This window comes from Cyanistes caeruleus, chromosome 11 (genome assembly GCF_971803275.1).
Source record: "Cyanistes caeruleus chromosome 11, bCyaCae1.hap1.1, whole genome shotgun sequence".
Lineage (NCBI taxonomy): Eukaryota > Metazoa > Chordata > Aves > Passeriformes > Paridae > Cyanistes > Cyanistes caeruleus.
Window position 1 is genome coordinate 16,045,367 of NC_141711.1, and position 27,513 is coordinate 16,072,879.

A 27,513-nucleotide genomic window follows, 5' to 3' on the forward strand; every position below is an offset into this window, starting at 1 on the left:
TTGCTCCCTACACAATATGGTCACACGTAACTGGAATTGAGGATTACATGATAATTCTCTTTTTTGCTTTTCTACATGAGCATCAACATTAAACTCAAAAACTCCTAACATCTCAACACCCCATGAACAGAATGCCTTGGACGCTTTCCTGTAAGAGAGAAAAATCCCATCCTCTAATGTGGTCCTCTCAATGGGGCCCGTGACATCACCAGCCCCTTTCTGTTCATAATGACTTCTTCCACACACCAAGAGATTTGAAATTACCTGTGAAATATATTTCCCTGGGCACAGGCTCAAGAAGCATGTAAATTACCCAGCTTAATGGTCTCCAGAATTTCTCTCCAAGACACACATAGAGAGCAGGAAATGTTCAGATGGTATCTCAGGTACTGTCCAAAGGGTTAAATGTCCCAAGGGATGATCAGGAGCTACTGCCCTACAGCTTGCCCAGTAACTGGTCCGTCCCACTGATGAGGACTTGCTACAAGGAGGCAATAAGCACAAGATCCAATTCTAAATGTGTGCCTCATCAGCACAAAAATACAATTTTAAAAAGAGCATTTCTTGGGAAAGGTGCCTAACCATAATTTACGTGGCACAAAGAGCCAACATAGGGCTTATGCAGCAGAAGGCACCCATTTAATTTGGAGAAGTCCAGTGCTGAGCACTCAGCAGCAAGGCCTCTTGCCCTCTGCCTGCACAGAGAACAGCACTGCTTAAGCTTTGATGTTCAGGCATTTGCCAGAGATCAGTGTCCTTCAGAGAGGCTTTTCATCCACAAGGACAGTTCCCATCCTCCCAATGCCGAAGAAAGGGACAGACACTTTCCCTGGAGTCCAAATCCTCCTACCCCTATTTTCTGTTCTCGCATCTAAATCTGATGTCTTGTTAGTACACAGCAGAACAAACGTTTATCCCACCTCTAAGAACGTGGATTCACTTAAAGGAACAGAGGAGACAGAATTCTGTGATCTGGTTGCATTTCCTGCTCCACCACTGACTTAGTGGAGTCTCTGAAGCCTTCGTTTCAGCAGCAAAAGGAGCAATAGGAAAATGCAAGTGCTTTTATGAAGCACACGTACAAAACCACAACAAGGAGTGGAAGAGGGAGAGCAGGACAAGATGCTCACAGTGCAGTGGGGAGGGGATGGGAGGGGGGACAGTCCCAAGGGCATCTTGAAAGAATTACCTGTCTCCCCAGGGAACAAGCCTGAGGCACACACGCTCTGCTCCCGATGCTCGCCAAGAATGACAGGTTGGTCACCTTTTAACACACAGTGGACAGAAAGTAGGCCAGGTCAATTGGGGATAAGAAAACACCTGGAAGATAGGCCTGGCAATTGAAAAATGGGCCACATTCCTCAGTGTAAATCTCCTCAGAGCAAAGGTGTAAGACAAGGTCTTTGCTGAGACTCTTTTAAAGTGAGAACCTGCCCTCATTCTCAGCCACAACCATCTTGCTAGCCCACATACTGCCAAAAGCTGTGGAATCACAGCAAGATTAACACAGAAGCAATTTTAACAAACAGCAATTTCCAAGCTAATTTCCTCACTCACAAGCATGCCACTGAGGGCTGAAGTCCGTCTGGACCTCTCACAGCTATCTGTGCTCAGGATTAACTATACATCACTGCCAGTAATGCAAGCACTCTGCTACTCAGAAACTATTAGAAGATAAATATTAAACCTCAGTATCATAGCAGTAGAAAAAAATGAGAAGGAATGTCATTGTAATAAATACTATAACCAAGCCAAATGAGGAAGCAAGGTTAGTTTCATGTGGAAAATTAGACATAAAAAATACAATGTACTTGGAATAGTCCTTGCTTTGGTCATAGGATCTGGACCTTGTGCAATGAACCTCACAAACTTCAGAGCAGTTCAACAAACTGCAGTTCAGTACTGCAGGTTGGCAATTGTAGGATGGAACAGGGCTCTGGACACCAATTTCATCCAGCCCTGAAGCACCAGACCTTGCACATGAATCCTTCATCTAACAGAGATTGTTAAGATAGAGAAACTGCAGGTCCACACATTACCTGTGTAAACACAAGCCTCAGGTAATGCAGCTGGAACATTTCACCTGCAGCCCAAGCAGGTCCCATTTCACCACACTGCAATCATTCTGATATTCCTCTGTAAGAAGGACAGGTACATTTACTACACCTTTCCTTTCTGAAGCTGTTTGGCATTCTCTGAAAGCAACTTCATGTACAAGAGCCCTCATATTATCCAGTGAGATCTGAGAACAACAGGAATGGTACAAACACAGCAATACGTAGATTTAACTAAGAATGAAAGTCAAGTATTATGCTAGCTACTATAAAAACAGTGTAATTTTTTTTTTCCTGGCAACCTGCTCTTCCACCAGCCAGCTGTGACTCCAGAAAACAGAGTCAGAAAACAGGATGGGGTCTGGCAGCCACTCCCCAATGGAAAGGTAACTGGCCATGCAATGAGCTGCCCGAGTCCCCAAATAATAAATTACATTTATTAAGAGGCCCTGATGAAATAAAAAAGGCAAGGCTGCTTTCAGCACACATAATCACATTCATAAACTGCACAAACCAGCAGTGCTTTCAGCACAAGGATTCACTTGGAGTGGTGTCAAGAGGAGAAGGGCGAAAAGAGAAGATTCCCACACAGCAGCGTTGCCACAGGCAGTGCTCCATGCAGAGCCCCAGCCTTGGGATGCATCCTCACCTCTGGCTTGGTAACACTGCCTGCTCCAGGAAACACGGCCCCAGTGAGGCTGGCACGACCCAGCTGCGAGAGGGGAAAAGGTAAGAGCGAGCTCAACAGTGACAGTGCTGAAGTGAGACCTCATGCCAAAATGTGGCTGTCAGAGACCTTACATACTCAGCTGCTCTGTCCTCATGTCTGGGCAGGGAGCACAGGGAAGCAGGGGGAAAGTGAGGGTGTAAATTCACCTGTGGAAGAAGCCACTTCACATGAAAAAGTGCCCCAAGCACCTAGCAGGCAGTTGAGGTGAGACAGAGCTGGTTAGATTTTTCTCTACGGTAAAGAGTAGATCAAAACAAATAAACATAGCAAGGAGCAAGTGACACAGAAGGGTTCAGTTTAGCCTTAAGATGATGGGTAAAAAGGTGGTATTGATGTCAGAAATGCCAACACAACATCTTTGCTGCTGGGTCAAACAGGCAGGCAGGTGCTAAATGGGGTTACTTAGAAACTGAGACCAAAGCATCAGCAGACAGTAGATGTGTTAGCTGAATTTCTTTTCTCCACCTCACCATAAAAATCCCACCAGAAGCAACCACAAGCACCACCATATGTAAAAGTTAAAAGACAAAGGCCTGAAAGTTATCCTGGGCATAATCCCACAAGCATCATTACATCAGGGATGAATTTGTCCCAGCATCTTGAAGATTTTCTTGACAATTCTCAGCTTTTAAACCTACATAGCAGAGCACAGCACACAAGACTTGACAACAGCAAATTTTTCTGCACTGTAACAAGCCTAATATCAGGAATGGCTCAATCAGAAATCCCACAGCATGCAGCCAAGGGGGGACATGAGAGCATCCCTATGCACAGAGAGAGTCTCTTTTGGTCCATGCTCTTGGAAGTGCTGTCATTCTGTAGGAGGCAAAATAATGTCATCAGTTTGGTCACTGATCAACAATTATTAAGACTTTCCAGCCAACAAAAACAGAATAAATAAAAAATAAGAGCTGCATGAAGAGAAAAATATTGATTTTTTAAAATTTTTTTTTCATACTCATGTAATCTGCCCTCCTTCCCAGAGCAGGCAGAGGAGGAAGGGAAAGCAGAGGAGTGCCCACAAAGCTTTGACGCATGCCTAGCTCACTGTCCTGAAACCCTTTTTGGCTTGCAGGCCTTGAATAATTAAATGCTTTTTCTTCCACCCTTTTCTTCCCCTGGTGTGCATGACACAGTGCTGCAGAAAGTTAACTTTTACCTGGGCAAGGGGCATCTGCAGAGGTACTGGAAGCACATGAGCCCACACAATACTTCCCCCACACACTGATCCCAAGAATGTGACACTACAGTGAACACTTAGCAGAGACCTCTAATTTACAAGACTACCTCAGACATGAGGAAATGGCACTTCGGCTGCTTCTGGCTCTACTGAGTTTGTTATGGAGCAATAAAAAGATGTTCAACCACTCACAGCCCAGAATCTGACTCAATCTGCAACACCTGATAAAGCTGAACATTAGGTGCTTTGCTTGGCTTAAGTCTGTGTCTATTTTGGTGTTCATGTTACAGCTGCCAAAAATTTGCCTGTAAAACCCAATATACGTTAGAAATGCAAAGCACTGCATTCATGACCCTCCCTGTTTCATACTGTACAGAAAGTGTTCATTAGCCACAATAGAGAGTTATTACATGAAAATTAATAGATGTGAGAATTCAAACACAATAATATCTCTGGTTCAACAGAAATTACATCACTGAGAGCTTTATATATTTCTGAAGGAAAAGTAGCTTATACCAGGTTAGCTCTGAAAATTATTTAGATATATGTCCCTTGTTTTGCTTTCTTGTTTGGAGAATGAATGTAAACTAAGACTTTAGATATGGCATTCTTCTGGACTGCAGAATATTTAGTGCCCACTGGAGAAGAAACAGAGCCTGACAGCAAACTGGCAGCTTGTGACAAAAGTTTCAAGACCCAGCACTGTTATGAGTCGAGAGGCACTGGTATTTATAAGGTGAATCATATCCTCATTTGTCACTTCAGTGGAGATGGATACAATACTTTCCCAATTCTTTCCGCCAATTTGACCGTTTAAGGGTTAACTTTGTGCTTGCAAGGCCAAGAGGCTCGGAAGCCCAAAGGCTCGGGGCAGGCTCTATTTACCAACAAATCAGGTGTGCAGTGGCAGCCACACCGCGAACCTGTGCTGTGCCTGCTGCAGCACTAACTTTTAGCACTGAAATGGTGTTGCAGCAGGGACTGAAGGGAGCCCACGCACTGCTGCCAGGACTCCGACTCTTACTGCCCTCGTTCTCCGTGTTAGACAGCACTGACTCAATGCTCCTGTGCACACACATGTTCCAGGTTATCCTGAGCAAACCCCTCTGGTCAACGTGCTCTACACACTTCCAAGCCTCCCGGTTGCTGAATGCCACACACAAAAACCTGGCCACCTCTGGCTCGAGCCCTCTTTTACTGGAATTCGGATAAGAAAACCTCACCAAAACGAGTATGTACTTTAACCAAACGAGCCCTGCAAACAGGATTTCTACAGATAGGAAGCAGCCAGTATTTTGGTCATGAGATTTTCACCCTGCTCTGTCCGTGTGCCTGCACTCCCCATCCTTTCCACCCCCCACCCTTCCCTGAAGCATAGGCTGCTTTCTAACACTACATGGATTTTTGCTCCAGTGCACAGCATGATCTAACTAATTCGCACTTCATTGCTCTGCACACCTCATCATTTGCACATGAAAACAGCAGTCTCTCTCTATCCCTCCACTTGCTGCCTATTTCTTCCTCCTCCTCCTCCATCCCCCACCTCCTGTACCTCCTCAGAACAACTCCACTACGGAAGCTGCAGTGAAGAGGCTCACATTACCAGGATTCCATTGCTTTTACAAAATTTACTAGTGTGCTGTGAGACCTCATAAATAATTCAAGATAGACAACCTCTGTCAGGTAAATGAACGTGCCTTTTGTAATGCATCACTCCGGGTTTTCTATCACAGTGATACTCACTGTAGACACAGCCCATATTGATTCGGGAATTCCCCAAATGTCACTGTGGGAAAGGATAGAACAGTTTTCACATAAGCAAAAGCCAGGGATACCCCAAGTCTACCCAGGGCTTCAGCGAAATCATAACAGAAATCCACTGGTAACTCCAGCCTAGTCCATGGAAAGCACAGCTCCATCCCCACTCTTCAAGGACAGTGAAAGAAGGAACAAGGTCAAGGGAGTAAAGAGACATTCTTATTATAGAACTCCTTTTCATTGCAAGAACTTCAGGGATTTTGACACACACCAGAGCTACAAATCATGTTACATCCTGTATTTATTGCGTTTAACTCCACGCACAGTGGTGTCGCTGCGCAGGGAGATAGGCAAACTCAACTGCTGTTTTGACAACTGTGCCCAAGGCTTTACCATCATTATTGACCTAAATGGTTTATATGGCATTTAGCACCCAATCTGATTGCTGTCAGCAATTATCTCCTCTGGAGTTCTCAGTCCCAACTAGACGTGTGGGAGGAGAATTGATCCTGGTTCTCCTGAAAGGCAGTCTCACATAGCCTTGGGAGAAGCTGTGCTGTACAACAGCTCCTGCACCGCTCCCCACCAGACTGAGAAGCAGCTTCCGAGAAGGTGGCACGGTAGCCTAATCACAAGCAAGGATAACGACCTTGCGATGAGTTAATGAATAGATACAGGAAGCACAGACCGTGCACCTTTTGTCTGGCCTGACTGCGTTCAGATCCTTGTGTCATTCGCCCTGCAGCCCTTTCACCCATCACAAGCTCATCTGGTTAAATATCCCCATCACTCACGCATCAGTCAATGCAACAAACACTTTGCTTTACAGAGGAAGGATGAATCCTTTGATCGACATAAACACCTTTTATTTCTCATTGTATTTATGACCAAAATATAATGGCTGAGACACAATGGTTAGGGTTGTTGGAAAATTGTCAAAGTAATGAAGAAAATCTACATGCATTCTGCAAAAGATCAAATAACTCAACCTAAAGAAAACCATGTCAATAGCTTGTTGACAGAAACTGACTCTCCAGTAACAACAATTTGTACAACCCCATTCCCCATGCAACCCAGCAATAATAAACTTGAGGATGAAGGTTAGATTACAGGAACTGCTCTAAAACAACAAACTACTACCAACACCCCAGAGAGGAAAAATAATTTTGCTAACAAAACACATTTTGCTTTCAAGAGGCTCCTAGAAAAGTAAATACCAAAGCATTCAGGTACTATCCTTACTGAATATTTCACTCAAGTATGTTGCTTGGTAATGACTTCTGCTTTTATTTCATCTTACTTGATTATTTCACTGGCTGGAAAAAGCACTGTGTGGCTCGTACAGCGTGTGCACATGTTCCATGTTGCAGCGTGCAGATGCCCCAGCACGCAAGCCCTCGAGAGCCATTCTGACGGCTTTTAAAGCCAAACACCAGGAAGCTCATTCAAGGATAAACGTTCAGGTTTCCATTCAGACCCTCTGTAACCACCTTCAGCTTTTCGGGGGCTGTTGCACGCACGCACAACACACACAAAGCTTCTTTACAACAAAGCTGCTGAACTCCGCCTGTCAAACACCAAGCAGGAGCCCATTTTTACCCTCAGGTCTGTGTGCAGGAGCCTTATCGATTTCAGTGGGAACCCACACGCTTTCTCAAGAGAAATTCAATTAACAATTTCTCAATGTATACAGTTGAAAAAGGCAAACTCCTGAAACCACAGTCCTGAAGGGGATGAGTGCAGGCAGGTTATGGTGTTAAGGTGTCACAGACAAGAAAGCAGGAATGCTCTGCTCTTGCCCTATGAGAGAACTGGGCAGGAAGCACTCAGGAATTGGAACAGGAATGGAGAAATTTGTTTTCAAATAGCAAGAAATATTGCAAATGACTTTTGAAAAACATTTGTTCCTCTTTGTGAGGCTCTTCTTTTACCGCTGCAAAGTTCAGGGTGCCTCTGCACACCTCAAAGCAGTTTCTGCCACCAAGCACAGCCTGCACAGGGCTGTTGCAGGGACACTGGGGATTTGTGCCTCCACTGAGTACAAATTGTCACAGAGGCTGCTCAGCCCTCACAGGGACGGAGGGCCATTATCTGTCAGTCACTCATGGTGGTAGATTGCCCTCCCAGGGAGCTGTCTCTCTGCTTAGTAGAGCACAGCAGAAGACAAGCAGAGCCATCTCCCAGCTTCTCTGCTCCTTTCCAGACGGGTTCCAATGCCAAGCATCAAAACCATAATTGGGAGAGAGTTTCTGACTTCACAGCAGGTGGTCAGTAGAACAAGAGAAGGAGCTTCCTCTACACGGCATTCTGCAAACCCTAAAGCATCCAGTCCTAATAGAGTTATTTATTTCAAGCCCTGCTAGCCCAGATGTGCTATCACTACCAGCATCATTAACCTCATTTGGGGTGAAATGACAAGTACAAATCAAAATCTGCTACAAAGAAGCAACTAATTTGGAAGAGGCAGCCTCAGGCCCACCTTCCAGTGTTGATGGGAAGATACTAAGCCTTACTGCTCTGAGCACGAGTGTTCACTGCTCACCATCTGACAGGAATAGGGGTAACACCTCCATCTTTCTGCCCCAAACAACTGTCTGCATCAGACAAGTGCTAAACCTGTTGGAAAAGCAGCACTGGATGCTGGACCCCACACTGGCACTTTCTCCTACAGACATCCCTTTCTCCTCTGCTGCCTGGTCAGAGATGCCCTGCAGAGCAGCGACGAAGCCAAGCAGACACACAGCAATTCTGCACATACCTGCTTCCTCACAAGAAGCAAATGGCTCCCCACCCTCTAGCAGATGGCAATTTTCTTTCAAGTCCAAGTGACAAAAAGCCTTGCTGGAAAGTGAGGAGGGGGTTTGTTCTGCTCCCCAGTGGCAGCACCAGCAGCCACATTCCCCAGCACTCACGTGCACGATCTCCACTAACGTGAGGCAATGGTGATCCAGGTACAGGACACCCCTGACTGACCTGGCTTTCAATTATCTCATACCAAACCGCTCAGAAATTCAAGCAGAGGTTGTTACCATGCTCCCACAGGAATCCCTCTGTGTACTATTTAAAAGAAAAATTAACTGAAACCAACAGCTTTCCTTTCCACAGCCATTAATTCCGTTGCCCACACAGATGCACATTCTTGTACGTGATGATTCCTAAAAGGAGCCTTGTCAGTCAGTGGCCATCACCTAACACACCCTCCCCAATGGGTTTGTTCCAATCTGGGATTTTGCTTTTTAAATCTCAATGAGAAATTCCCCTTTGGACAACTGGCTGAGCTGAGCTTTCCTTAGCTCAGCATAAGATGATTAAAACCATGCTACCCGGGAGGAGAGAGATAATGTAGAACACCAGCGATTTATCAGGGACAGAACCAAGAATCAACACACTGACAATAATTAATACAATTGTAAACAAAAATAAAAACCAAAAATATTCTTTATTTTCTTCCTTCCTCCCCTTAGGCAAAATATTCTAATCGTTCAGTCTGCTGCTTGCCAGAATGTAACAGTTCCGGGGCTGCTTCAAAAAGCAGCCTCGTTTTTGAGAGTCCTGTAGTAAAAGATTACTTCAGTGATATACAGAGAAAACCTCTAAAGACAAACATGTTTCTAATCAATGCTCTGAATCATTCACATGGGTGCATTGTCCAAAGTAGAAGAAAATTAGCTGGTAATGGGAAGAACTCAGCAGCACATCTCATCAGCTCAGCTCCTGGTAAATCTGCCCAAAAAAAACTAAGTTATATCCAGCCTCCTTAAAACAAGAAGGGTGCAAACAGGTAACTTACTTGGGGGGAAGAGTCAGTTACAGGGGATTGTTCAAGCTTTGGTGCCAGTTACCATTGCACTCTTTACTCCCATTAAGTATTTCCTTCCCGAGAAACAAACAATCACAGCAGCCCTAGGGCAGAGCTCACCAGCTATTTCAGCCCACAGGTTACAGCATTAACCTACTGCCCAGCAATTGTGCATCATCATCAAATATCCATTCGTGACTCCTCTCTTCTCTGGGTTCACAGAACAGGTCAAGAGGGGAACCAAACAAGGAAGAAGGTATCAGGTCAGGTTGAGGTCTTGCATCCCTTCTGTGTCTCTTCTCCAGATTCAGCCAGCCGGCATTGATTCCCACCACAGGCACACACACAGAATTAGTGGCCTTTTCAGGACCATTCCTCTATATCTGCAAGAAATTATGGATCTTTGCCAGTAGCTTCAGCTTTTGCTTATCTTGCCTCACTCAGTGCAGGATCAGGCCCACTCTGATAAAACCTCAGATAAGAGAGCACAGAGCTAACAAAATCTATTCTAGCAAACCCCTCCAAATTAATTGGAATAAAACTGCTTTGGTTAAAAAACTGGCAGAGTTTATTAGAATAATATAGATAATAAGGTGAAGGAATGCAAACACATTATTTACAACTTATAAGCCTTTTTATGTCTCTCTCGGTAGAGGAACCTTCTTATAAAACTTTCTGCAGCCAGAAAGAAAACACAGCTTTGACTCACAAACTGGTACCCAAAAGAAATTTATTCTAAAAATTGATACTGTGTTCTGAACTTAATAAGAGAATGCAACAACTTGCAATCCATGAAAAGCTGCTGAAATATCAAAAACATCCCACAAACTTTAGCTGTGCTTGATCACGTACAGAATCCCCTTTGCTTCTTTAGGCATTCTCACGAAAGCAGAGATCGTTCGTGGGAGAGCAAGGCTGGATCAGGCCATAAGGCTGTGGTACTTGGATGAGAACTGGCGTGTTCCCTTTCCTCTCCTCCCCCTGTAGGTAGACATTTCTCAGGGTCTTATTCTGAAGAATTTATTTACGTGACAGCAAGAAAAGGGAACCCATTGGCTCCCAGAGGTCAAAGATATTTAAAAATATGAATACGTGCCCTAAAAGAATCCAGAAGGAATCTGTCCGAATGGGAAGGATTTTGGAATAAACAACCATGCCTTTGGTGAAGGCAGATATTAACACAGTAAGCTACAGCTCTCCCAAATAAACAACACTGTTTCTTCTGCTGATAAGCCTTCTTTTCAGAAGGCCTGAGTACATGCTTGCAAAAATGTACTGTGAGATCAAAGACACTAATCTAAAAGGCTTTCAGAATACTTCCTATGACATATACATATATATGAAATGTATTCCTATTCTTAAGCAAATCACAAATGACAAGACAACTGTGACATAAAGCAGTGCACATCCACTGGGGCAGCACGAAGTTAAGGGCAACACTGCTATTATTAACTCTATGTCATTGAAATCTTTCCCCCACCTTCAGAAACGCAGACTGTAAGGACACGGCGTCAGCCTTTACTTTGAATTGTCTGGATTTTTTTCAGTTTTGTGTCAACAGACCTCAGCAATTCATAACGGAGATGACAGCCTCTTAAAATACATCTCAGCAAGGTTTCCCGTGGATGTGTGGAGAGGGACAGGTTTAAGGGTTACCACGGTAGGCAAGAGAGCCATCCCTGTTAGCAAATATTCCCAAACATTAACTTCTAAAGCAATTTATTCTTCAAAAAAAAAATCTATTTATATCCTTCCTGCAGCGACTCTCCAGTCCCCCACCCCCTCACCCAAACGAGCTGCTTTCCGACTCTCTTTCAGTAGATTACAGTCAATTTTAGTCGCTCCAGAGGGAGGGAGAGGAAGACCCGCCAGCTCGGATAGCCTGTGGAACTATCCAGCTATTATTAGTTTATGCTCAAACTCCGGTGGGCACGGCCGGTTGTGGGTACCATATTGTGTGCTTGAAACGAGGATGGGGGGGGGGGGGCGGGCGGAAAATAAGTCCTTTTTGGTCTTTCCCCCCTCTCGCCACATTAAGGCTCCGACAGCCGCCCTGCGGACCGGCACCCGCCGGGGAAGTTTGTGCTTTCCAGCAACTTTGGGTCCGTTCCTCGCCCCGCCGCTCCGGCGGGGAGCGGGCGGAGACCCCCGCGCCCGCCCGCATCCAGCGCGGCGCCGGCCGCCGGCACCGGCAGCGCCCGCCGCGGCCCCGCCGCCGCCGCTCCCCCGCAGGCCCCGGGGCGGCCCCGCGATGCGCCACCGCGCCGGGCCGAGCCGCGGGGCGAGGGTACCGGCCGGGGCGGCGGCACTTACGTGTGCTGCTGGGGGAAGCTGTAGCCGTGAGCGGCGGGGGCGGCGAGAAGCAGCAGCAGGGCCAGGTGGCCGCAGAGGGCCGGGGCGACGGGCGCCGCGCTGCCGGTCGGAGCCGCCATCGCCATGTTTCCATTAACGGCGCGGCGGGGAAGGGGCAGAGGCGGCCCCGCGGGGCGGCTCCCCCCGCCGCCACTCGTGCGACGAGCGCGGCAGTCCTCGGCAGGGGGGCAGCGCCGCGCCGGCTGCGGGCACCGACCGGCGGCCGCTCGCCCGCTGCCTCTCCGCGGCGGCCGGCACTGAGCGCCCGCCGAGCGCTACTTTCCCTCAAATAGGCGGCCCGGCCCGGCCCAGCCTCCTCCCCGCCCGCTCCCTCCCTCCCTCCGGCCCCCCGCGCCGCCCCGGCCCCTGCCGCCCCGGCTCCGCAGCGCATGCGCCCGGCTCCGCGCCCCCCGCCGCTCCCGCCGCCCGCGGCTCCGCACCGGGCTGGGGCGCCCCGGCCGCGCATCCCTCGCCCCGGCCGGGCTCTCTGCACCCATCCCCGCCCCGTTTGCCCCCTGCCCCGGACACTGCCCCGCCGGCGGGTTTCCCCCCCCGGCCCGAACGACGAGGGACCTCGCGGCTCCTGCCCATCCTCTTCGCGCGTCTGTCACTGCCATTCCTGCCCGGGTACCGCGTTCCCCTTCGGGGCCACCTCCCGGAGGCACGGCAGCGTATGGGAATCTCCAGTTACGTTTAATAATAATAGCAGCTATGATTTTTTTATATATTTTTTAAACACACTATGACTTTGGGGAGCGTTCCTGAGCGTGGCAGGAAGGCAGACTACGAATTCAAAATAATGGAATTAATAACTGCTGTCCCTAAATTGGCAGGGTTTCTGAGACAGGCTTTGGAAGGCCTGGATTTTGAAACGCTGTCTTCTGGATAGTTGCAGCACGATTTCATCCTCCCTAAACTCAATCCCAAGCTGTTTGGCTTCACGGGAACTGACCACTGGCAAGCAGGGACAGCTGGCAAAGGCTGAGGCAGGAACAATGTTCATATGCTCTCCTCCCCAGATAGCCTCAATCTGGACAATCAGGGGCCAGGCAATGTGTAAGCAGCACCACCTTGTCCTCTTTGACTCCATAAAAGGTGTCATGTTGGCAAAGTTGCCAGATCTGGCCAGATCTCTCGAGGAGGAGCCCCACAAATTAGGCATCAGCACTTTAAAGATGCAAAGGCTTCTTGGTCCTGCCCACAGTAACAGCACAGCAGTGGCAGGACAGGGGCTCCTGGCAGTTTGGATTCCAGCAGTGTTTTAAAAGCCTTCCTGCTTGGGAAGAGGGAAGGATTTCGATAGAGAGAGGTTGCTTCTCTGAAATGCTCCATGCCCTCCTCTTTAGGAGGGGTTTTCTTCGGCTGATGGAGACATTTGTTTCTGCTGCTAAAGGAAACATTTGGGAGTAGCACAGATCCAGACTCAGACTCCTGGGTACCCCAGGAGCACTGAGACTGCCAGCTAAACTCATGTGGTCACATCCAGGCACACCATGAGTTTCAGAGAGGAGCAGTGATGGAACATTCAGGATTTGATACATTGACTCCAGCTCAAGCTACTTCACAGAAACAATTATTTTTTCAAAGAGATAGAAAAACACTGTCATTTCCCCCACTCATGTTGGAACTCAGCAGGAAAACCCACTCCTGAACCAGAAAGTAGGACTTGCAAAAACATCAGACCCTGACCTGATATGTTCAACATGGAAATGAATATGCGCAGTAATTTAATACTTCAATAAATTATTAAGAAATACTTCAGTATTCCCTCTCTAGCTTCTGTACCACGTGCAGACTATGCTTTGCACACTCTTCAGGACATGGTCTGGTTTTGCATCCTGTATTTCAACTGTACCTGCCACACAGTTTAATCCAGGTTTGCATGGGCTGTTACAGTTAAAATCACAGTTACTGACCTGTCATCCAGAAGTTTCCAATTTACAACCTCCAAGTGTGTTTCAGCAGTGGTAAGTGGATAATCTCTAGTGTATACATGGGAAACAGAGCGACAATAGGATAAACAGCTTGTCCTTTGCTGGCAGAGCCAGCAGCAGATAGTAAACACTCTGTATTGTGTAGAATTTGGCTTTCCAAACTCTTGAAAGACAAATTCTGTTTCTGTTACATCCCTACTTTCTTGCCCAGAGGACCTGGGTTAGCATCTGTCTAACAGATACAATTTAACTTAAGATATGAGCCCACAGGGTCCAGATTTTTGGTTCCCATTCCAACAGGATAGCCAGGGACTATGAGGCAACATTGCCATTGCCAGATATCCTTTATAATATGGGATTTTTCTGCATTATGCAATCTGATCCTCTGTCTTGTAAGAAAAGCTCAGGGACACAACTGTGTATTGCCATGGCTATCAAGTGCTTTTCCAAATGCCTGGCATCCAGCAGCTGGCTGCTCTACAATTCCCAGTGCATGGCATGTATGCAGCAGCCCCAGTGCTGGATGCTCCAGCCCGTTGTGCTTGAGCTGTGTGTGAACAGAGTGACTCCCCATCGCAGGCACAGCAACCCGACACATTCGGAACAGCAGGAGTGATTTATTTCCTTGAGATGTTGCTCTCCAAAATGCTCATAGTTTTGGTTTGATACCAATAACAATCCTTACAATTGTTTTGTTTGATACCCATAACCTTCAGAGCAGAATTTGATCTTGTGGTCTTACAGTAGGAGCAGATCTCTAGATGTCAAGCAATTACTTTCATATGTGGCTGTTTGGGTTTGTTAACAGTAAAGACTTGCCTGCTATGTCCTTGTTTGTAAAGAACAGTCCTGTACTGCTGAGATGGACATTTTGGTTTAGTTCTATGAAGTTGTTTTGCTTTGCTATTTTGAATGTTTTTGACTGTGTAACACTTACTGCTGCGATGTCTGCAGTCCATACATGGATAGGTTGGCTAGTAGCAAGCTGATTTGAAACAGTCTTAAATGTAAAGAGGCATAATCATGGAATAAGTCAAGATACATGGCACAAAAAAGTTGATTCACTCCTGTGGGCTGCTAATGATTAACCCTGTCACCTCCCAGACAAACCCCTTTTCCTGGGGCACATATGCATACAGATTTATCAGCAGCTTCCTTTTACTGCTCAACCTAAAAATGCTGCAAATTCAATTTCCAATCTCCACATAAGGAAGAGTCACGTCCAGAACTGGTATAAACAATGTATTATAAAGACCTTACATGGCAAAAAATTTTCAAAATCAGTGCTGTCCCAAAAGGGAGAGAAGCAAATCAGTGGAATCATCTTCCAGCTGGTATTCTGTTGAGAATAACAGGGAAGACAGTATTGCTAAGTACATTATCCTTCATAGTTTCTGCAGCAGGTGCTGCTACACTGTGGCCTATTTGAAACACTGTCTAACCTGCAGCACCAAGCACCACCAAGCCAGAAATGTGGGCTTGAGCATGAAGTTCAAGCCATCCCCAGCACAGCAGCTTGTGATATGTCAGTGTAGGTTCTCAGAATCAGCCTAACATTGCACTGAAAGCACCATAATCTACACAGGACCCTGTGGAATTCTGCACAATACCTGAAATACCGAGAGGGTTGCAGCAAAGCAGGCAGCACCACTGCCATTCTCCCACGTCTTTTAGTGGAGAAACCACGTAGGAGGAGGCTGTCTAAGTTTTTCTTATGGCTGATTTATTTGCAAATGCAGGTGGATGCCAGAGAAGGTGTCAGTTTAACTCTTCCCTGACTGATCATTTCTCAGGAAAAATGCAAATCTTTGCAGTCAGTAACTGCTGCATGGACGTGTTTCTTTCCTTACTCCTTCAGGTAACACCAAGTTTGGCCTTCCCCAGCCTCTGCTTTCATGCAGTGCCTTGATGAAAAGGGCCAGTCATCCACACTATCCTAGCAAAGCACGTCCTCTGTGCAGCCCAAGTGACCAGAGGAATTAGCAAGGATACTCCTCTCCCCCTCTTAGCAATTTACAGTGAAGCACCTCTGCTTCTGCATTCCTAAGGGGCAGCTGAGATTCCAGCAAGCCCAAGGCATCACAGCTCTGCACAGGATTCCCCATAAAGGGCAGTCAGCATCCCCAGACAAGCTTTAACTTCAGGCAGATCGGCACAAGTGCCTGGCTTTGTACATGAATGGTAGTCAGCAGAATAAATCTGTCAATTCAAACCTGAAATTCCCTTTCATGGAATTAGTCCAGATCCACACTTTTGTAATTAGTAGTGCAGTTTTGCACCCTGTGGCTAAACACGTAAATGCTGGAGTAAATGATACCTATAGTCTTGACAAATCAGTTGCTGAGTGAGAGGTTAGAAGATGTTGTTGGCATACTATTAAAGAGAGACAAATAAGGGGAAGAGGTAATTAAGAGTGAGCAAATTATAACAGCTAATGCACATCCTGACTTCAGAGGTTTGCTCTTATTCCAGGTTCTTAAACACTGAGCTCCTCAGCTAATGATGTACAGAGTTGCTTGATGCCAGATGTCATTGTTTCAGAAAGAGGAGAAAAGAATACACTTAACATTGACAAAGACACAAGAAGCAGTTGTTGCACTTACCACAAGTCATGGAAAGCCACATTGTTTTCAAAAGCCCAAGAAATAAGGAAACAGAGTCATGGATATTTGCAGAGTTTTTGATCCAGAGCAAAATGAAAACCTGCAAGCAAAAGCAAAGAGTTGTTCTGCAGATACTAATATGGACAGGAGAGGGAAACAGCACAGGGATAAGGTTAAAACTATTCCAAAATCCTTTCTTGGCTGTCTCTATGGGGCACTTCCCTGCATGTTTCAGGACTTTTGCTGGCCTGACATTACAGAGCCCACAAAGTGTGCATTTAGAGAAGCATACAGGTTGCTTGTCCAAACTTTTCCAAGCCAAAGGCTTGTTCTGAATCCACAATTGGAATCAATTCCTTCAGCACTATCATTTTGTACTATACACCTTTCCTAGACAGTCTATGAAGTACATGCACTCCATGTCAAACTGACAAGTCTCACAATTACTCAAGGTGGTATTCACATTACAGAAGCCTTGGGCATGACTGGAAGTTTACTCTGGAACTGTAATTGGGATTTGGTTGTTGACTTAACAATGTTTTTTTCTTTTTTGCCATTAGTCCAATCCAGGACTGCAAAATTATCCAGCTCTGTAAAGACCTAGCCTCATTGCCAAAGGGCTGATGGATGGCTTGTAAAATGGAGTAGTCCCACAGTCACTCCAGAGGCTGCTGGAACAGCTGAAGGCAGAGATTTCTTCCAGCTTTTACCTGTGCCTGTGCTCAAGGTAGACCTTGTATGGCAAAAAATAAAAATGAGAGCATTCAGTCAGTCAGTTTAACTCAAGCCTAAGTCAACTGCCATTGAATCATTTATCTCTGGGTTCCAAATGATACTTCTGCATGATGTGAGGGTGAAATAGCTGAGGTCAGCATCAGAACAAGTCACACAGCATTGCACTCAGTTACCTAATGTAGTCACACGTCACTATTGCTTTTATTTAAAACATGGTTACTGCACAACAGGAATCAACACTTGTTTCAGAGTTCAGTACAGGAGATACTCAACCTTGACCCATATTGAACATGAGATGGGTTTTTTTTTCATTTATTTGGACAATGATTTAGGATTGTCATCATATTAAGTGCTTCTCCTGTGCTCAGCTCAGAGATTAATACTGTTCCCCCAGCATTTTACCGGGGAGGAATATGTGCTTGGGGTGTATGTACATTCATGGCAGTTCCATCTTGGAGGTGAGCACGTATCAAACAAAGGAGCTGGGTGACATGCCCAAGGATATGACAGAAACCTGTAACATAGGAGGAGTGAACCCCAGTTTCCTAAAAACTGAGCCCTAAAAACTGTCAATTCCCCAGGGTCTTGCTCTGTGATTGGGGCCTGTAAATGCTTCTTCAAAGTAAATACATTTTTCTTATTATTAAATTCAGAAGACCTAGAGGTGATTTGCTTAGATATATAAGCACCTTTATCCCAAGAACATGGGGGTTTTTAAAGGGCTTCTTAATCTAGTAGAAAAAGACATATTACAAGAGCCAATGGCTGGAATTTAAAGCCAGAAAATTCAAATTAGAAACAAGGTACAGAACTGAGCGGTTTCTAACTGTAAGGATGATTAAATACTGGAAGGACTATCCAGGAATTATTTGCCTTTTGAATTCCTCACATCAAGAATAGATGTGTCTCTGGAAGATCCAATTTTGTCAAACACAAGTTACTGGGCTCAATACGAGGGTAACTGGATGAAATGTCTGGTTTTTGCTAAGCAGGAGGTCGGATTAGATCATCTTATCATCCTTTACAATCTTAAATTCTATGAATCTATGAATAGTAATGACCATCATTGTACGTTACAGCTTGTAAAACAGCAAAGAGCGTGCTGCAACATAGCTGGGAGACAGAATAAAGAAGCACGTTATAAAAAAAGCACTTTGCTCTGGAACTAAACTTGTGACTGGTAATTACTTAAACTCCATCCATGTGTTTCCAAATTTTTCCCCCAAACAATGTGTTAATTAGATTTCAATTATAGGGGAAAAATAATAATCTTATAGTCAATAGGACCTATTGCACTCAGAACAGCATCACAAACATTCCTGCATAATGTTTAAAAGTCCAATTGATACAGAACTATCTTCCAATTTGCAGGAATTATACAAGGTAAATCTGTGAAGGAGGGCTTTTCCATAAAAGGTTTTATAGGCCTGAGCCTGGGATTCCTCTATTATATTTGAGTAGCTATAAAAACTTTCGTGCCAGATCATAACATTCTGTAGTTGTGAATGCAGCCGATTTTACAGAAAATCTGTTTTAGCAATGTCTCAGGGAGTTTTTCAAATAAAGACATTGGCACTGCTCTGTGCTTCTTTGCCCATAAAGCCAAATTCTTTTACTGCCATGCTACAGCCCTCATCCTAAACTTCTACATCTGTTTAAAGACCCACTCAGAAATCAGGACTTGTGTCTCCTCCCATGGGGTTGTGAATGTGATACTTGTTTGCCAGCTATGGGTCTGAAAAAAACTCCTTGAAGAGGGATCTGGAGACCTCCAGTTTGCATATTTGCCTAACGTTCATCTCCACACCATAACGTCTGAGCATCTCACATCTCTAACAGATTTATCTTCCCACCACTTCCGAGATAACATGAAGTGTAATTCCCACATTACAGTTAGGAAACTGAGATGTGGGGCACCTAACGCAATTTTCCTAACATCAAACATTGGTAGCAAAGGAGAGGCTGTACAAAGCCCTTGCAGTTCTGAAGAGCTGTGCCTCATATTCCAGATTGTCTTCCCCCTTCTGCATTTGGTTGGAATGAAAATGATTGAAAGAAAAGCAACAGAAAAAAAAATCATGTTAGACAAGCAAATATTCCCTACAAAGCGCTGCTTTCTTGAAGCGGGGAAGGTAAGAGATGGTATGCTTCACATAATTCTGAAAATTTCTTCTAATATCTTTCTTAAGAATTTCAGTCATAGATTGTGCATGTGAATTTTGGAAGGAAACACACACACACACAGACACACACACACACATACAGAAGTCCTTCTTTTGGAACAAGAGCTAAAACTATAAAAGCAACAAAATGTGGAAAGCAGGCCTGCAGCAGTGTGGGTTGATATTCTGTCTTTAAATCATTCTGGCACTTGTTTTTTTCCCCTCGAGGTAGAAGTGGTAAGCATCAAGGCAGAACTGCAGTAGCCCTAAATCAGAACATGCCTCTGTTCCTGGGTTTACAAAGCAGACTCTTTGCATTCCCAAGCAGAGGTCTCGGTGGTTCTCTATAGTGCTACAAAGACAGTTTCTGCACAGCTGTTGCCTATGTACAAGCCAGCTTGCTTTCTTTCTCACCATGCATATTTTAGTACCAGTGACACATTCTAACATGGCCATGGCCGCCTTTTCTGGCCACATGCAGGTGGCCCCTAAATATACAGTGTCTGAATGATCCAAATCTATTGTAGAAGTCAAAGCAGTATAATCCTCCTGATACTGTAATATAAACTAAACTTTGTCAATTTGTTTGTATTTTAAGATACTTTTTTCTTACTCTTTCTTTTTTCCACTGCAGGTGTATCTTCACCCTCTGCATCCTCCATCCAATTACTCATATTTCTTCCTCTTTTCTCACCTCCATCCAATTACTTGTCTTTCTCTTTTCTCACCTGCCCTACTGAGTTCTTTAGTCCAAAGATGAGGTGACAGTGCTGTCTTTCCTCAAATCCCCATGATCTTTCCTGCAGTCTCCTTGATTCTACCAAGCCAAATTCTCTCTCCTTTTTTCTCTCTCCTCCCCAATGTTCCATTTCTTCCCTCCTCTTTCTTCCCACATCTGAAATACTCCCTTAAAGCAAGAGTCTCTGTCTCTTGTGTCATTTTGATCTTCTCAGTGCTACCAATCAGGCTATTCCAAAATGACAGGAAAATATCTCTGGCCTGTTAATCCTGGTTAGCATTGGAGCGAAAGCAGGCAGCTGCAGCAAACACTGAAAAATCAAAAAGAGATTGAGGAGCACCTTACTTCCAAGCTAAAGGATGGGGAATCATAGTGTGTGCAGCTACAACATATTGCCATGATGCTCCATGTTAATATTCCAAGGAGAAAAACCGAAAAAACCGGTCAGATCACCTCTGAAGCACACCTTGAAATGTGGGCTAAGCAGGGAGCACACAAAGAGGTGCTTCCCAGAAGATGTGCTCTCTGAAGGAGATGCTGGACATTATTACATCTGGAGGAGATGCACTGCACATGTCTTTAAGGCAATCCCATGCATCTCCCAAGGTTAATTCTTCTGTGGGCTGTGGGTGGCTGTGACATTTTTCCAGAAGACAGGCATCTGCCACAGCTCCTGGAATTACGGCCAAGGTAGCTCATGATTCATGCATGCCCATAGGCTTAATGCAGCAAGTGCTTGGCAGGACAGAAGTGTCAAGTGTAGCAAAAAGGACAGTGAGAAGAACAGTGGTGGATCAGGCCCTCCCCCTGTGTCCTGGACAAGGGGGGCATAAAAGAGAAAAGATGAAGCTAAACACAGGTTATCAGCACACAATGGTGAATGTATTCTGCATTTACCCACCCCAGCTACTTTTCTTTCCCCCTAAACACATTCCACCTTTTGCTGGGTGTCCCCCCATGGCTGAAAGCAAAGCACCCAAGTGATATTCACTAAAAAAGAAGCACTGCCCAATCACATCTTGCCTCTCCAGTGCTCCTGCCACCCATAGCCAGCCATAACATGGTCTATGCATCAAACTGACGGGAGGCCTGAGTGCTGGACAGAGGCAAAATTAAGTAATGATGCTGGCAATATAAGGAAAGGTCATGGACGTGGAAAAATTTGAAACAAAAAATAAGCATTCAGGTGAGAATATATTTACTACTTTCCTTTAGACAGCTAATTATTTTCTTTCTTGACATCTCCCACCTTGCCAAAAAGTCTCTGGCCAGATTCATAGTTTAGTGAAAGCTGTTTTCTGTTCTGGTAGCAATCTTTTTTGCAGAATCCAGCCCATTTTCCTGTGCCACGTGTCAGATCATTCCTGCAACAGGGCAGCAATATCCTGTCCTGACTGGGATTCAGGGAAGCAGAGTAGAGTATTCAGTGTGAGTGGCATATTTTTGTCTTCAAAGCAGCCTCCCTTTGGCTCGTAGTGCAATAGAGGGGAGAAAGGCAGGATTTGAAAAAGAGAAAGGATCTCAATTTCCATTCCATCCTTGATCCTTTAGAGAAGGAACTGGAAGAGACACTCCAGATAGGTGCAGAATAAGATTAGGCTCTGTAAGTGCTCTTTTAGGAGGAATGGGTGTATAAGTTCTGCTGTGATATTTTCTCTACACTAGGCTATGAGAGATAATAGGTCTAATGGTTAAGCTAGGAGTATCAGGAGACTTTATTTCTAGCCCTAATTATATCAGAAATTATCTGTCTTTCCTTAGGCAAATCCCTTGGTAACATAGTGCCACAATTTTCCAGTCAGTAAAATGTTTAGACACCTCCAAAGCACTGAGATGCACAGATTAAAAACATTACTGTCATCACATGCATCCTTCACAAATGGAAGTTCACGTATGTGAAACTTCTGACTGAAGTTGATGGCCAAAGTTTGCAAAGCTTTATTATATCCTGAATTGCCTCTTTATTAGTTCAGCCACAATATCTGGGAACATTCTATTTTATAAACCCTGTGATACTTTCTGTTGGTATTGGCTTACAGTTTCTCAAGTCTATCTAAGTTTGTAAGTATGTTTATCACAAAATGAAAATCAATAAGGAGGGCTTTTTTCAAAAAATGGCAGTATTATATGCTTAGATAGAAGAGCAGGAATCCTGTGCATCTGTACTGCTTTTAAAACTACCTGACAATGAGGTCTCATCTTTGGCACAGAAATTGAGCTGTTCCACAGGTACTTTGTTTGGGCTACACACAGTGTGAATCTGTTCCCCCAATCAACCCTCACCCCAGGTCTGTTTGCTGACTGTGGCTACCACCACAGTGTTGCAAAGAAAAGAGGTATCCAGATATCAACATGATTCAAGAGCCTGGGAGACTGCAAGAGAGAAAAAGGGTATTTTCCGAATCAGTTCCCCATGAAATCACTGGAACTAGCGTTGTCCTGGGGGATAATAGAATGGATCATTAGGTGCCTTAAAAAGTTCACATCGGATTTTGAAGCCACCCTGCAAGATGAAAAATCAGTAGTTTAGGCAAATAAATAAAAGTCAGTGAATCCTCTTTAAGCTATGAACACAGGGGCAAAAGGGTTGTAAGAAGAAAGCGATTCCAGTCTTCACAAATTATATGCTTTAAAACTCCCCCCTTCCATCTCAAATTTTTTTTTCTCTTCCCTGGTGGTTTAATCACATGAGGTACCATAAATCAAATTGCTTCCTTTTCTCCTCAAGTATGAGTTAGCTCTTAATTAGGCTATTGGGCAAAAATGAAATGCATCCTATTAATAGCTTGGGATATCCTCTGTGCTAATGTAAAGGTTAAAACGTATCTTTGTGATGTTTCTGGAGTGGGATTTTGCTCTTGCAGACAGATGATTTACCTATTGCTGAATTCACTGGAATTCATTCTGATTTACATACTCATAAAAGAGTAATTTGGCCCATGGTATTTAATTTTTCTGTTTCAAGCTTCTGTTCAGATAAGAGAAGAAGATATATGGGATTGAATGCCAAGGTGAGCAATCATTTGGGCTCAATTATTTTAATTCTGTGCTTCCCATGCGTACATCAGAGTGTGTAATCTAACATCTATATCCAGGTGAGTCTCAAACCTGACAGAAGGATGCAGTCTACACAGGGAGATAACTGGACATTGTCCTGAGGTACTGCCCCATCTGATAAACAGGCATTTCTCAGCCACCTCATGAGTTAATGTCATCATGCCAGCAGCAGCTGATGTGATGACACTACACGGTGCTGTGATGGCATCTCCTTACAAGGAGAACCTTCCCTGCTCCTTCACTCAGTCACCAGTCAGAGGAGCAGAGCCTGCTGCAGCTTTCAGCTGACATCAGACTGTGTTGGCTGCCTTAGCTGTGCAGGGTCTTGGATGAGACCCCTGGCATATGTCTAAGGCAGATGTGGAACTGATGAGAGCTGACTGGATTTGAAAAAGTCAGTATTTGAGTGGAACTTGTCCCAAGCTGGCCTGGGATAATGGGAATTTATGTCTTCATTTAACAGCTGAGGAAATAAATGTACAGAGTTACAGTCAATATCTGGAAATACAAGCTAAGAATACTGGAGCCTCTAATATTTACTACCAAGCTTATTCTTTACTAGGAGATATTTACCACCATTCATACAAGTCTCAGTTATGAAAACTTCTTCCCAGTCAGAATTTTTCATAGAATGACTGAGAATGTCTAAGGGAAAGGTGTAAACTTTGCAGATATCTTTCACAACATAGATTTGGATTGCTTAGTCTTCTGTATCCTGTTTCAAATCAATCACTGCAGTTTAGGATAACTCTTTGCAATGATAAGTAAAGCCCTGTCTGAGACACTCTACTACTACAAACTCCCAACAGAGCAAAGTACACCTATCATTTGTGCTCAGAAATAGGTCCTTTTCCATTGCCAGCTACTTTTCATGTGAACAGTATAAAGCAAAATGGAAATGATTCCTGCACTAGCTAGTGTGACTCGGCTTATAACATCAAACAGGAACTCAGAGAACAAAACATTAGTTTCATGCTAGCTACAGTAAACAACATTAGGCTGCCTGAGAGCTGTAGTCAGGTCCCAGGCAAAACAAGGTCTTTGCTAAACAACATCAACACAGTAACTAAAATGTGAATAACTAAATCATACACTGTGCAAGCTGAACTACCAAATGAAAGTAAAGCGCTGAATTATTTGAATGCTCTTCAAACCTAATTTAAATTTCACCCACTACTGAGACTTCCATTTACTGGCATCATAACTAATAATGGGAATGCTGATGAAACGTCAGTTTTAGCAAGCCCATTAAGAAAATGAGAAAAAAAAAAAAGAGACATCATACAAGAAAACCAACCATTTACAACATGGCATATAAGCTCCTTGCATAGAAATACAAAATAGCTGGAAATAAAACCCAGGCAGTAAACTGTCCTTTTCCTAACACATTCAGTAATCACATCCATCCAGAGCTTCACACAGGAAGCCCTGAATATAAATATTCTACAGCAGATGCTGCACTGGCATTAAAGTTCCCTGTTGGGGGACTGGATGATTCAAAGGGTAGTAGAAAACCTGTACACCTTTAAGATATTGGTCTGAAACCAGACCAGGTTAATTTCGCTAGTCAAATCCATCTGAGAGGATTTTTTAGCCAGCTGGAAATGAACTGTAGGTCTGTTACATCCCAGCCTCATCTGGCAGCTCTACAGAGACACTGATCTGTTCCTAAATCTTACCCAGGTTTGTGGCTTGCAAGTATGGAGCAAGTTAGAAGGCAGACATTCTTGTTCAATGCTGTGTGTTTAAAGCATGCGCAATGCTTACCTTACTCCAAATAATATTTTTACTCCAAATTAACGGTTATGGTGACTAAACAAACCCCTGTGTGTCTGAGTTCTGTGCACATTCCTATCCTCTGCCCCCAGCTGCAAGATAAATTATGCCAGCAGAAGCCACCAAGAAAGAAAGCTGGTGCCACAGACTCAAGTGGTGTTTGCACATACCCTCTTAGCCAGGGCAAATTTCCCCTTTTGCTCTCAATGTCCAAGTTTTCTCAATCATTGAACCAAAGTGAGTGTGAAAGGTTGCACACAAGGCTAAGATTAGGCTTCACAACATCATGGCTGACCATTTATAGAAATATGCTTTCTTCTTTTCTTGAGCTGTTCTAGCTCCTGCTAACAAGAATCTCAAGCCCCAGAGAGTGCTGGAACACTTTAAACACTGCCAGCTGTGTGACCTCAGGGTTTTCAAGGATGCCATTTCACCTTTTCCCATTTTACCCCCCATCAACCATTTTTTGGCCCATTCCTCTCACATATGTTGTGCTTTTTGAAGGAATTGTCTAGCAGGTTCTTTGAAGGTAGCAGTATTTTTGATGTAAGTATCAGAAAACCCACTTTTCCTTTGCATGCAGCCTTGCTCTTAGTCACTGGGGAGCTGGGAAACTGTGCTGAGGGTTTTGACTTATTCCTGTGAGAACCTGGTGGTCATAAGAACAACCTCCTTATTGCTCATCTCTGTTCAACACAAGGACCTTCTCATGCAGCTTGAGCAGCCAAAATGTCCAGCCTTTTGAAAGGGGATTTTTATTAGCGGCTTTCAAATGTCTAAACAGATAGAAATGTCTTCCACATTCATTTTATCAGCTCTCTTACTGACCTCACCATAGGGAGCAATTAGGTTAGTTTGGTCTGGGCTGTTTTATGTACAGTTGTCTTGATCCTGTTTTATTTATAAATCTTGCTATTTCAGCCTATTCCATCAAACTGTCTTTTATTATATGCTCCACAGGGTTCAGCTCTCGTCTCACAGGAGGGTACGTCAGGAATCTTTGTATTCAGTGAATGCTGCCACCCTGGCTTGAAACCATGGTCTTGTTGATTAGTCAGTCCTCATAATTTTGTCAAATATTGAAACTAAACTAAATGTGTGATTCTTACATGGTTGGTAAGCTTTGTCTTTTGTTTTTTTAAGCTGGTTTCACATGAGATATATTCTAACACGGAAAAGTTGCAAGCAACAAAACTTTACACTCATATTGGCTGGTCTGCTGCTCCTTATCTACTGTGCTCTTAAAATATGCCACATTTCACACATTATGCTTATTAGTACAGTTAGGAGCCATGAGAAAGAACTAGCAGAAGTCTTGTTAAAAGGCCTGATAATATAAAAAATTCTGGTGTCACTCAAGAAATGGGAATATTCTGTTGTAGATGGTACAAAAAGACTGGGCTTACACCCATTACCGATACTGCAGGAAAGAAGAATTTGGTGTCAGCATCCAGCAAATTGGGAACTCCCTTACCCCACTGGAATGCAAATTATTTGAACCTGGTAATTTATTAGGTCTACATTTTTTAAACATAGTCAGCATGAACCTGATTTCTCAGCTTGTAAACTCATCAGGGCAAGGACAGCCCGCAGAGCTGAGTTCAGGTCATCCTGATCCCAACTGGTGTTACTGAACAACAATGAAAAGCCAGTGACACCTTCATCCATTGTGCATGTTTGTACCTTATTTGTTTATTCAGCATCACCATCCTCCTTAAGACAACTTTACTCAGTTTCTGCCTTTCAGACATTGATCTTTCTTGCACTAATAAACTTCCCACTGATTTTCTCCAAGGAGGCTATGACATCTTTCTGCATATTCTCAGTTACAGGGTTTTTATAGATTAACTGTTCTTGGACAATTCTACATTTATGAATGGCTGACAAGAGCAGGCTACACTCTGCTCTGCTGCTGCTGCTGTGTGAACAGCAATGCTGGAGATGAGTGAAGAGATTTGCTTAAAGCTGAGCAGGGATGCTCATTGTGAAAAAAACCAAAGACCCAAAGAAAGCATTGTCTCTGTGGATGTGGCTTGGCAAGCTGAGGTTAAGGTGCAGAGCTCACATTAGGATTCTCTCCAGGGCATGAGGACATCTTGTTCCAGAGCTCTGTGAGCTGTACACAGCCCACAGACAACAGTTGGCCTCTGTCTGCAAATTAGCTCGGACCAATCAGTTTCCTTCTCTCCTACTTCCCTGACAAAACTCAACTCAAACAGTAATTAATAGGTCTCATTGCTGCTCACTCTCTCTTGAACTGTTGGAGGATTATCTGTTCTTTGGCAATTATTCTATTAGTTTGTCAAGGACTTCCTAAAGGAACATGGCCTGCATGGAGACAGCCCACTGGGAGCTGGATATGGACAAACCTTGGCAGGAAGCAGGGAGACCTTTAGTGCTTGCATCCTGGGATTTGAAAGTCTGAAGAAAACAAATGTGTGCATGGAGGAATGACATGAGAAAGATCTTAGCTGGACTGCCACTTTCGTGTCACTCTTCTGGGCCACCTCTTTTGGCAAGGTTAAAAACTGCTACAGTGATGGATAAATATACTTTGGCTTTGGGATTCAAACCTCTCCAGTTTTATTGCCTTCATAGGGGAATACTGGCATGAGAAAATCTGCCTTAAACCTG

General features: G+C 44.3%; 1 protein-coding gene across 12 annotated transcripts in view; it reads right to left on the reverse strand.

The window, feature by feature from the left end:
• Positions 1 to 27,513, reverse strand: part of CACNA2D2 (calcium voltage-gated channel auxiliary subunit alpha2delta 2) — a 237,924-nt gene that overhangs the window by 198,169 nt on the left and 12,242 nt on the right. For 5 of the 12 annotated variants that reach the window (XM_086845661.1, XM_086845657.1, XM_086845660.1 and 2 more), the window contains one exon: positions 16,411 to 16,510. The exons of 5 other annotated variants lie outside the window; for them this stretch is intronic. Coding sequence is in view for 2 of the 7 variants with exons in the window: in XM_086845650.1 (XP_086701776.1) it covers positions 11,835 to 11,959 (125 nt within the window). In the remaining 5 variants the exon portion in view is untranslated. Of the gene's footprint in view, positions 1 to 11,834; positions 12,200 to 16,410; positions 16,511 to 27,513 lie in introns of those variants that run through there. 2 more of the 12 variants (XM_086845650.1, XM_086845649.1) reach the window with 2 other exon arrangements.